We start from the raw sequence: 12640 nt of genomic DNA, 5'->3' as shown, positions 1-12640 counted from the left end.
CCGTAGGACTAAACTATGTTGAATGAGTGTGATCTCTCACCTGTGAAGGTGCGCTGGAGGAAAGGCCTCCGCTGAGCTCTCCGATCCGGGCCGCTGCTGTGGGGTTAGAGGAGCTGATCAGAACCGGGCCGCTGATCTCCATGGAGTGTCTCTGTGGTGGAGGAGCCAGGCAAGGCTTATGGGACATAGTCAATGAGGTGAAGGAGTGCCGCTTCTTACTGTTCTTCTTTTCCCCAGGGGCTTTCTGGGAGCCATTGGCTTGAGGGCCCGAGGAGGAAGAGGACGGTCCTTCACTAGAGTCTCCTCCTCCTTCAGATGGTTTATCCAGTTCTATGAGCTGTCGAGCCGCACTGTTAAACTGAGGAGAGAGTGAACAGAGCAATATTTTACAGCATATAGTGCATAGAACTTTGGCCTTAAAAAATTTTGTGAGCTAGATTCAAACCCAGAGGATGCATATGAGCAACAAGGCTCAATATTCCATGTGAATTAGCACTTGGCTCACAATTATGATGCTTTCTTTAAATTTAATGTAACAAGCAGTGATGTAACCATGCAGAATGAAAGCAGCAGAAAGGCATAGCAACAAGATGAAGGACAAAGAAATTACTTGAGCAACAAACTGAACATTAAAGAGTCAATGGCCCTGTCTCCACCTGTTATTCACATGTTCAGTTGAGACACAATACAGGTGCCACCTGCTGTTATTAACATACAATTAAAAACATCTCTTAACACCAGATTTCTTCAAAACTTTTCTATTGTCTGCTTGTGATCACACTAAAGAAAACACATCTAAATTTTAGGTGTAAACAAGGCCAAGGAAGACCGTTCAAGAGGATGAGTAACAGATCTGCATAATGTAAATGTGGCAATGTGCACCAACTATACGCAAACAAAAATCAAGTAAATCAAAGACTAATTGGTTTACAGTATGTGGGGCACCGAGTGTGATGGGATTGCAAGCCATGTCTGACTTTAACTGAAATTAAAAAGCAGATGAGCAGAGAGTCTTCAGCTAATGACAGAGCAACACCCATAGCCCTGGGCAACCGCCTACCTCTTCACAAACGAGAGCAGCCAATCAGAGCACTCATTTGAAGAACCATACCCTTTAAATTCACCTAAAACCCCACTGAATCAGGTCACAAGAATCAATTAAATAGTGCAACAGTACTGGTGTAGACAGAGTAGGTAGTGCATTCTGATAATTTATAGATTTATTCATATATATAACCATTTTTAATGTATTAATACAATAGAAAGTTCATTAGTTAGAAACTACACATCAAGTGCTAAACAACAGATGTGGGAACTGCACTGACACACAACCAATGAGCAGTTTGCAAACTTGATGCTTCTCATTATTTTAAAATTCTTTTGGAAGCATAAGATGGGGGATATATATATATATATATATATATATATATATATATATATATATATATATATATATATATATATATATATATATATATATATATATATATATCAATCAATCAGTGGGGAAAATAGGTAGTCAAGACGCCACCATTTTTCTTTGAAAACAGCTCTAAAGGTGCTGTTCACTTGAAATTTTCACCAGATGTTGATAACCAAATAACTCCATATATGCAAAGACAACAAAATTATTACTTTATAAATGACCTTTTACGTAATAAAATAAAATGACACAAAGGAAAAGTGCTGAACACATGAAGAAAGGAAGCTGTAGAAAGGCAGTGAAAGCCCTGACAGCAGCTGAAATCTCTCAGTAGTTATTCAGCAACCCTCTGCTCTCCATCATTGTAAATTAATATCAGTTGCTTCAGTACAACATTTACAGTACCAGGATGATGAATATGAAACCAGGGTGGACATTTGAGCAAGACAATAATCCAAAACAGCCAAGGAAACTGTCAAACGGTTTCAGTGAAAGAAAATCAAGCCGCAGAATGGCCTTGACTTGAATCCAATAGAAAATACAAAATAAAAATCAGATTTGATAGACAAAACCCACAGAACCATCACGATTTTTACACTCTGTTGAAGTCTGTGATATTAAAAAAAATACAAATAAATAAATAAATAAAAGTTCGCACCTGAGCAAAGCTGCCATCACAGAAAAAGCCTTTTATATAAAGTATTAATTACATTTCAGTAGTTCAGTACATTTTTCTTGTGTCATTCCATTGTTATTACATTCATATTTTTGATTATTTAGTTTTTGTTATATTTTTATGTTTGCATTATTTGGGTTTTTACCAAAATCTGGTTCAATTTTATATCAATGGGTCCTTTAGAAATATTATTCCCAGGAAAAACCATGACGTGTACTTAAAAAATAATAACAATGACAAAGAAGATGTGTCCTCAACCTTATGACTACCACAGCAATATTACTGGACCTAAAGCTATAGCAAACCCTGGATTCAAAACAGGACAGTAACTTCGCATGATTCACCAAGCATTAGCGGTAATTTAATGTAATATATCATCAAGATCAGCTCGTCATATCCTAGAGTTGCTCCTGAAAACCCGACAGACATGAACTACTGCAAAGATGATGGCCACTAAGAGAGACACATGCCTGGTTCAATTTGCAAGTCACTCTCTGAAAACATACATTTATGGTGGCAGAAAGTGACAAGGGAACAGAAAAATCCTTTCCCCCCTTTACACTTTCAAGTACCTGAGTCACTTTTGATGTCACCGGTATCAGAGATTACCTTCTCAAAACCATTCACTTGGAAAAGGTCTAGTTTAGTGAAAATTGCCAGGGCTTTTGTGTAAGCTCATAGCCTCCGCCCCTCGCCTCCCTCGTTCTCTCACTCTGTATGAGAGATATGCTATTCAAGCAGCACCATTCTGACAAGAAGCTATTTTTGAATGTCTTTTGATGGTTATTTTTTCACACAGGTTAGACACGTGGCTGGTGGAGAACACACGCTGGCTCTGCCAGGGTTCATAAAGGTTGTTTATGAGAGTAGGGACATGAGGTGTTGAGAGACTTGAGATGCTGCAACTTTTAAGAGCGACACATGGAGTTGGCCACAATAATTGAGGCCATGCTTGTTTGATGTTGAGTGATTCAAGAGGACAGCGTTTCATGATTGGGGATGTTAGATAAAAAGAGACACAACGCTGGGCATTAAGAACATTGTACTGGCTGATGAAAGTGACTTCAATACAGCTCAAATAATTAGCAACAATTTGAGAGCTCTGTATGATCAGCATGACCAAAAACGAAAAGAAAATGGTGAGGGTGAACGATCATGAACAGAATGAGACATATGTCTACATTGGGATGTGAAAATAAGGGATTTTTTTCACTGTAATTTAAATATTCTGATTAAAGAGCAGAACATGAATCTTTCATTTAGATTTTTAATTTGATTACATTAAATAACAGAGGTGTCACTTTAAAAATGCACATTTGACTCATGCATTTGATTGCTTTCCTAACCATATATGCTTATTTTAGACTAAATTTATTGTGTTTAAAAGAAAACCCACAAAGATCAACATGATTAAATTATTGTGTGTATATGTCTGCTAAAACATGCACCCAAAACCCAGAGTGTTTGTTTTTGCTTCGCTTCTAATCGCAATTACAGAATCCGTTTGGGATACAGCGTCTATTTTTCAATATGGAGTGCGTCTGACAGTCACGACAGTTTTGAGGATTGCATAGGAGGGGTGAAGGTGCCTGTAATGGAAAGGAAGGGAATTTCAAAGCTTTTATATTTATTTCAAAGTGTTTTCATGCCTAAATAAAATAAAAGCACAGAACAAATTCACATTTAGGAGCAAGGGATGTCCCTTGGTGGTTTGGTGGTATAAGTTACATATAGGGAGGATCGGCTCTTTAATGTTTATTGCCACTCTTTGATTTAAGATATGGAAAAATACCTTTACGGGATGAAAGCAGGATAGAATTGTAAAATATGTCAGAATCCCGGGGGAAAAAAACGAGAGGGTTGACAGGTATGATGAGATGACAACAGAAATGAAAAGACATTTGAGAGCAAATTCTTGAAAAGTTTGAAGGTTTTCAAGACAAAAGCTGACCTCAAGTATACAGCATCTAAAAATAAAACATCAAATATGAAAATGTCAGGGAACAACAGCAGTTTTAAATGCACTGATATGACTCACCTCTACATAAGATATGGGGAAGATGCCAATCTTATCTCCCAGCATGCCTTCCGCCCAGTTCTCATCCACACGACGAATCACAGTAAGAATATCATCCTAAGGGCAGACCAAAAAAATTAAGAATAAAAAATAAAAATAGGTCTCTAGTTATTAAGCCAGAAGCCTTTACAGCACGTTGTTAAAAAGTTTAGAAAAAATGTACAACTCGAAGGCATCCATGAATGTCAGGCAATTGTTTTTTTTTTTTATAAAAATCTATCCAAAACACAAGTAGCTGGAGGCGAACTTGCATCACTTATGTCGCAAATAGCAGGAATCGTTTCTTTTTGCCTCTGCAACATTAAACTATGCTGTTAGCTTACCCAATTACTCACCCTCCTGCCTATCCAGACCCATTTTATTTATTTTCAGTAGAACACAAAAGAAAAAGTCTGAATAATGCTCATGGTGCGTCTAACATGTAACAAAGAATAGTGGCAATAGGATGAGTTTTGTATAAGGAAAGCTGTTAAAATGTGCATTTTTATTTCCCTATGCAACAACTAATGTAAAATGTTATCATATTGTTAATCAACTTGTTGTTGGAAAAATGTGTGTGAATTGGAGATTAAAAGGTTGAAGGTTGTCTGTTTTGCGAGTAGAAATCAGCACCTTTGAAAAAGGCAGGCAGTCCTTGTCAGCCTCCTTATCTTTGAGCTCAAAGTCGTACAGGGCTTTGCATTGAGGGGGCGGCTGTGGGAGAGGTTTGATGACCTGGACAAAATTGGTTGGGAAAAATCCATGGACTCCTCCCATCTCTCCGTGGTACCAGTTTTCATCAACCTGTCGTCGCAGTATGATGATGTCACCTTTGCTGAACTTGAGATCTCCAGGTTCTTTGCCATCGTAGTTGTATAGAGCCTTAGCGCAGGGTAACTGAGGAACTCCCTGCAGAAAAAGAGAAAGAGAAGAGGAGGATTACTAAAAGTGGGAGTTCAGGGGATCCAAAGTAACTTGGATTCATGGATAATGCAAGATCAGCACTCAAAAGCACATTCATTTTTCAAACTTATAGAACAGGCGAAGGGTGACGGTGATGACAACAGCCAGCTTTCAGTGCGTGACCATGTGCGCAGGAGAGGAGGGTGTGAAGTGAAAGCAGAGATTCTACAATCAACTCTTTGCTGCAGGGTTTCTCTTTTTATAACGGACACACTGCTATCTTTGGAACGCATCACACATTATCCTTACCATGGACATCTGCATTACGAAAATAAATAAAGACCAATATATATACATTCTATGCTCATCTATTTATAGTAAGAATGCCATCACATGAGCTCAATGCTAGCTTTTGTGTTACAACGGAGCAATCAGACTGTATGATTTGTCCTTCAGTCTGACCTTGTTGGCTTGTCTCTCAGTTCGTCTTTGCAGAGCTGCTTTTTCTGTCTGTCTTTCAGTGTCTGTGTTGCCTAACTTGCTGACTGCCTCCTTGTCTGACAATCCCAAACAGCTCTGGGATATTCCAATGAATTTGCAATGTTTTGGGGCAAGCCCATTTATCAATGTGTGTGAAGTTTTATGGTGCAGAACCAGTCGTCTGGAACCAGTCAAAGCTCCTTTCAGGCCTGACAATGATCCACAGCCAGAGAGAGGGAGGAGGCTGCAGACGCAGTGCTGCTCAACTGAATGAGCCCTTTTCAGGCAAAATGTTCAAGAGAGGGGCACTCTGTCCAAAAGAACCCCCTCCCCACCAACCCAGCATAAAGACCAGTGGGCTTCTTCCACTGTAGCATGCATCTCCTGTGCATAGTGATGAGAATGATAATCACAGCACAAATAACAAAGAAAATTAGAAAACAATCAATCAAAGACAGGAAGACACTGAAAAATAGCCGAGAAGGTGGGTGAGGGAAGGAAGAAATGATGAATGGATAGAAAAAGGTTGGTTTTGAATAGAAGGAAGTAAGTTAAGATGGTTAGATTGGTTGGTGAAAATATGAAATGAAGGTAGTAATTAAGCTGGTAGTTAGCAGTAAGTAGATAGTTAAGTAGGTAGGTAAGAACTGGGAAAGAAGGAAAAAAGGCAGCTTAAGATAGGAAGAGAGGTAGACAAATATAGGGATGAACTTACACAATGCTATCCCTGGTTTGTTAGACGAGAGTGAGTGCTCAGAATCGGGCCCCGGCGGAAGAGTTGTGCCAGAACGCGGTTCGGTTAGGCTTTGGCGCGGTACGCTTGTAGTGTAAGTGCAAAGCACGCGTGAGCCTGAAGCTGAGGATAAGACACCATTTTTAAGGGACTGTTTCATATGGATTTATAAATCATTCTTTTCAATGAACGTGAACTGTAGTTTAATAAAGATGCAAACCCCCTGCTTCACGACAGCTGTGCCCTCAGCAAACTTCCTAAGACGTGCAACACAAAGATTTTTATGATCATTTATGACCGTCAAAAGATGTGGATCTGTTCAGCAAAATATTTGACTGCATGTCACTGCATCCCAAACAACTAAAACGATATAACTAAAGCAATGCCCACTATACCGAGTGAGAGTGCTTCTCTTTCTGCTAAAGTGAACAGTCGCATCAATGACGCAAGCATGCTCAGGTTTGGAAGGGCAAAATGTAGTGTGAGTGCAGGCCGTTGGGGTTGAGGGGGAACAATTGCGCTTAAGGCAACTGTACCTAGTGTGAGTATGCCTCAAGTTGATCATCAGAATGGCAGGTAAACAGTCAGATCTGGTTTAGGAAGGAGGTTATGAAGATGGGTTGGCTGGAAAACGTATGGATAACATGGAAGTACAAGAGAAATAATGTTCAACCACACCCTATGCTTGTGCCAGAGTTCTGCCTTGTTTTTAACAAACTTCAACAAAGATTAATCAAATACTCAAAAACTGCTCTAAGAACTTTCTTTCAAATGGGAAAGACCTGCAGGTTTTGCTCTGTTTAACATATGTATTAAGTTTTTTTCAAAGTAGCTTAAATTATGAAGCTGAAGTTTCCTTCAGGCTGTAGAGGATGATTCCTTCAGGCTGTGGTAATGTCATATTCTTCACTCTGTATTGCCTCTTCCTATATCAAATTTTTGAGTGTGTTAGATTAGTTAGGTGTTTAATGTAGTTAAAGACTTATATCACCCTTGAAGTTGCGTCTTTTGCGTTGTTTGGTTTATAACTGGAGTTGCCAGTCTTTTGCAACATGTTCTGAGTAGTATTGGAGAATAAGAAGGTTATTTCTCATAACTGGAAATTAGTGTTGCTTGAACTGACAAGCTTGAAACACAGACAACAAGTAATTGTGTGAGGCTAATCTGGATATTATAATAATTTTAGCAATTTTTGATTAACTATTAATATTTCCCAACAGTAGATGGGTGTAAAGGAAATAAAGAAAGGAATGCAAGTAGGAATTTACATAGGTTAAAAAGTATACCTTGTGACATTGTATGCTTCAGTCATCCATGCTTTTAGATTGTCTGCACACTGTCCTCCTGATGCAATTTTTGTGTCAGGAGTGTCTGTGCACTAACTTCACGTCCAAGACAACTTTTATGTCTAAGAAGAGATGAATGTTGAGATTGCACAAGTATTGTATGTCAAATTCCACCATCTACACTTAGTCGAGTATACTTTGAAAGCTGTTGAAACATACATGTGCACAAGATGCAACAGAACATGGAAAGTATAAAGTCAGAAGTATCCTCCAGGTCTTAAGAAAGAAGGAAGTCTGGAAAAAAAGTAAAGAAAGGATGTGCACGTGTGTAGGCAAATGGCAGGAAGAGAGGGAGGATAGTAAGTAGAAAGGCAGACAAAGAAATAAAGAAGGAAAGAAAGGAAGTAGAGAAAGAGAAAGCCCAGAGGAGGATCAGACAGTGACTAAGCAGCACTCACCGCAGAGAGGACAGAGGGCCAGCCAGACACTGAGACAACTAACTAGAGGGCAAACTGACCTTTCAGAAACCACATCCCTTCTTCAAACATAAAGAACAAACCAAAGAGGAAATAAAGATGAAACTAAGCAATGTTATTTTCTTGCAATTCTATGTAATTTGGGCCGACAGCTTTATTTGATGTAATGTAATGCTGTGCCCAAGTCCACAGCCTCGAACAACTCTCAAATCAAAGCTCCATTCGTCTGTGCACCTCTGTGCTCCATTTGTCCCCCCTTCTGTGGGCCTCTCTCAAAGGCAGCTGTCAGCAGATCTGCAGATTTACCCACTTTGCTCAGCTTAGAGCATGAAACAGACAGAAAAAGTGTGAGAAGAGGAAAGACACGGAAAAACTGGGGATAAGATGAAAGGATAGGAGAGGATAAAGGGTAGGAGGGCAAAAAAGAAAAGGCAAAAAGGAGTAGGAGAGTTTGATCAAATGAATGTTAAGGCAGCCGTTGTGTGTGTGTGTGTGCGTGTGCGTGTGTGTGTGTGTGTGTGTGTGTGTGTGTGTGTGTGTGTGTGTGTGTGTGTGTGTGTGTGTTTTTCCGGTCTAAGCCCTGTGCGTGAAAACGAAGGGTGCTAGAGATCGCTTGAACTGGACAGGCATGAAACACATTTCAGGTCCACATTCAGGCTTTTATCCAGTCCAAACAGAGCATTGAAGGTGTGTGTGTACGCTTGCCTGTTTGTTAAGGTTACATGAACCTTAGTGGTTCAATTAAAAAAAGCGAGGCCACTCGTTGCCTTTGAGGCTTTCCAATTTCGAGACTCATCCTGGTCCAAGAACGCTTACGTGGGACACGAGGGATAAACACCAGTCTGTCTCATCGAAAATCTGAAGAACATGACTGGATGAACCTGGATCAAATCTACAGGATATTAGACACTAATGCAAGACAGCAACAGCAAGTCCAACAGGGCTGAAATAATTCACCACCGTGCAACTGATCTAAGCTTCTCTCACCGGAGGGAAAAAACAACACCACACGTTATTAAAACTCTCCCAAGTGCCGAGGTAAATGAGATTACAATGTAAACAAGATACCTAAAAAAACCTTGTAACAAGATAAAAGTTTCAAAGTTTACACACTGCAGGCGTGCCAATTCATCCTCACTACCTGTCAATTAAAACAAAATTTTCATTTAACAAACACTTTACAGTGAAACACAAGGATATCACAAGGATGGGGGAAATAAATGCCTTTTTTCTCATATTATTTGTTTACACTTGCAGCTATTATATTGTTTTAAGCTAAAAAGCAACACAAACGTTTCTGTAGATGCATTTGTGCATGCTGTTAAGGGTGTCATGGTGCTATTGCCGTGCTTTATCTTGTAATTGTCCGTTTACAGTCTTTTATGATACTTGACAAGACTGTATGGTATGATCACAATAAGATATTGGGCAGAAGCCATTGGGACACTGTGCAACATCAACGGCCTTTTAAGTTGTTTAACAGTTGAAAGTGAACTATGAGAGGAGAAGAGCAAAAATAAAACCCAAATCCCCCCACCCAGTATTCCATTTCAATTGGAAATGCATTATCATTCTCAAATAAAAGTCTGCAGCAACATTTGGTTCATGCTGCTGACTTGAACCAATTAGCTTATTAAATAAAGAACAATCAGAGAACATTTCACTGGAGAATGTCGTTTAAAGTGAGATGCAATTTCTAGAGTTGTATCAGTTAAAAATATCAATGATAGAGCGTTGAGTCTATATTAGAGTGTACTTGACAGATATAAATATACAGTGTCTGACATGAAAGTCCTGTTTCTATGAAAAAACGAAATAAGTGCAATATTAATGTTAGGTTCTTTTTAGATTTTAGAAAGCTGTAGCTAGGTAGCAATTCCATGCAATCCTGTATCCCATTTTACTTTACCTCAAATGACTCCTCCTGCTGATGTCACTGAACGCATAATTTTTTTATTGTGATGCCTTTACAGAACTAATTGATTGGTTTTACTGTTAATAATAATAATACATACATACATACATACATACATACATACATACATACATACATACATACATACATACATACATACATACATACATACATACATACATACATACATACATACATGCATGCATGCATGCATGCATGCATGCATGCATGCATGCATACATACATACATACATACATACATACATACATACATACATACATACATACATTTATATAGTGCTTTTCTAGACATTCGAAGTGCTTCACACCATGCATGGGGGAATCTCCTCATCCACCACCAGTGTCCAGTATCCACCTGGATGAAGCAATGGCAGCCATATTGGGCCAGACCGCACATCACAGACCAGCTGATTGGTGGAGATGATGGCCAATAGCCAATTAACTGATAGCCAATTATGAAATGGGGATGGTTAGGAGGCCATGAAGGACAGAGAATGCTAGGGTTAAACATCCTGGGATTTTAATGATCATAGAGAGTCAGGACCTTGGTTTAAGTTGGATCACAGAGCAGTATAGAGTGACCATCAATATACTGGGGCTTCAGGACTCACACAGACCAAAGGTTGTGTGACCCCTCCTGGCCTTACTAACACCACTTCCGGCAGCAACCTAGCTTTCTCATGTGGTCTGCGGAGAACTAGTGGGTGAGTTGCAGAGAACTAGTGGGTGGCGATGAATGAGAATGATTAGAACATAGGGTGCACTGCAGTGTGAAAAAGTGACAAATATTCCCACCCATTCTTATCGTAGTTCAATGTCTTATTCAAAGGGAAAATTGATACAGATATCAGGTCATTCTATATCAGGTTTGATAACTTCCGAGTTACTATCTCAAATCTTTAACCACTCCTGAACCAAATGAACCTGAAGAGCAAACTAAGTCAATCTCACAACAAAAAAACAGTTACTAACTCATCAATGGCTGTCATTCAAGAACAATTTCTGTTAGTAATATATTTAATAATGCGATACAACAAAAAGACAAAAAAAAAAGGTAGATCTGTTCTTAGATGCCAACAGAGAAGTTGGCTTGCGGCAAGTGTTTAATGTTTCTAAGCGGAAAAGAACCTGCCCATAATTTGTCAATGCGTGACAGCTTGATGTGCCTAATACACCACTAATGAGAAATGTGTAATCCAATACTAATGAGCTCTCTCAGTCATGAGCCATCAATCACTATTAAGACTCTAATATCCACAAACATCCCCAACCATCTCTAAATCACTGTTGATGCAATCTAATGCCATACAGTCTTTTAGCTCACTCGGTGAAGGCTCTTTCTAATAGCCTGCTCTTGTATCTCATCTCTTCATTTCACACCCATCTCATCTGTGACGCATCACTGTCTAGATCATATTTTGGACAGGTTGGCAGGGCTCCAGACTGAAGAAAGATCAACTACGAGGACAGTTATAAAAGTCAAACACCATATATTTATTGATTGAATTCTGAAATAAATTTCAAAAAGTCTATAAATATGTGGAAATATTACACAATGAAGCACAAAATAACTATTGTTTTAACTATTTTCATCATCATCAGCATGTTTTTTCAAGGCTGATTCTATTTTTACTGGCAAATTAGCTGATTTAGGTTTATTTTAAATTTAAAATAAATGTTTTTTTTTGTTTTTTTTTGTAGAAACCAGAAAAAAAACTGGTGCTTTACCACAGGCTGAATTTGCAGTGATTTTATATTAGAGGCAACAATTAAACTTTAATCATGATCCACACAAGGGAGTAAGATACATTATATATTTTGTGGTTGGAGATTTAGAATATGTTGTAAAAAGTCAATATATGAAGTGGAAAAAAACATGTGACTTAAAATTATGCTACATACTGGTACAGACCTAAAACTGCATAAATGCTGGTTAAAATGAACATTCATTCTCTTTTAGCAGGGAGCGCCCATAGAACTGCAGGTGTAACAGCATTTCCCTGGCTACAGCAGTAAAGATGTACACAAATTTGGTCGTATTTAAAGGTTTAAGACAGCCTGGAGTACTTTTTTGAACTTTTAACAGACTTGTGTGTGTTGAGCATCAGTTAAGACAATGTTAGCACCTTACAGCTTTAATTGTAGGGAAAACTGGATAATTCAAGCTGTTGTTGGCTAATTTCATCTCCCTGGTTTAAAATAATATTTGAGGCGGGAACAAATACAGTGACATAAGGTGAATGTGCTAGTGGAGTGATGACACATCGGTTTCTCGTTATTTTTCAGAGCAGAGTTTTCTTAACCTATTACTTCTTAATTATTCATGAGAGTACGTGCTTTCCGGAGGCAGGCAGACCTGCCAAGCTGTGAGACCTAATGAGTGGGTGAGCACGGCACGAGTCGTATGTGTTTATTTCCATGATCCACAGAGATTGTTGCATGTTTTTCCCCGCGATGCTTTCATCGCCGATACAGCAAAGCTGTTGGTTTGCAGCAAGCATTTTTGTCGGAAGAGATGTATGGGATTCGGAGAATGGCAAACTTTGTCTTTTATCAGTTGAGTTCATTACCATTCAGATACATCAACCATATACATGCTCCTGAGTTCACCTATGCTCACAATCCTCCAGATTACCGGCAGCGTGAATGGTTGGAATAGACAGGGCAAGAG

General features: G+C 38.9%; 1 protein-coding gene across 2 annotated transcripts in view; it reads right to left on the bottom strand.

Moving 5' to 3' along the window:
- The window catches only part of sh3rf1 (SH3 domain containing ring finger 1), a 100293-nt gene that overhangs the window by 42946 nt on the left and 44707 nt on the right, over nucleotides 1-12640 (bottom strand). For both annotated transcript variants that reach the window (NM_001045487.3, NM_001044792.2), the window contains 3 exon segments: nucleotides 41-358; nucleotides 4138-4233; nucleotides 4789-5064. In NM_001045487.3, the coding sequence (NP_001038952.2) occupies nucleotides 41-358; nucleotides 4138-4233; nucleotides 4789-5064 (690 nt within the window).

The sequence above is a fragment of the Danio rerio genome, chromosome 20 (assembly GCF_052040795.2).
Source record: "Danio rerio strain M-AB ecotype USA chromosome 20, GRCz13ab, whole genome shotgun sequence".
Classification (NCBI taxonomy): Eukaryota; Metazoa; Chordata; class Actinopteri; order Cypriniformes; family Danionidae; genus Danio; species Danio rerio.
The sequence above is the reverse complement of the archived record's forward strand: the minus strand, read 5'-3'. Positions and strand labels throughout refer to the sequence as shown.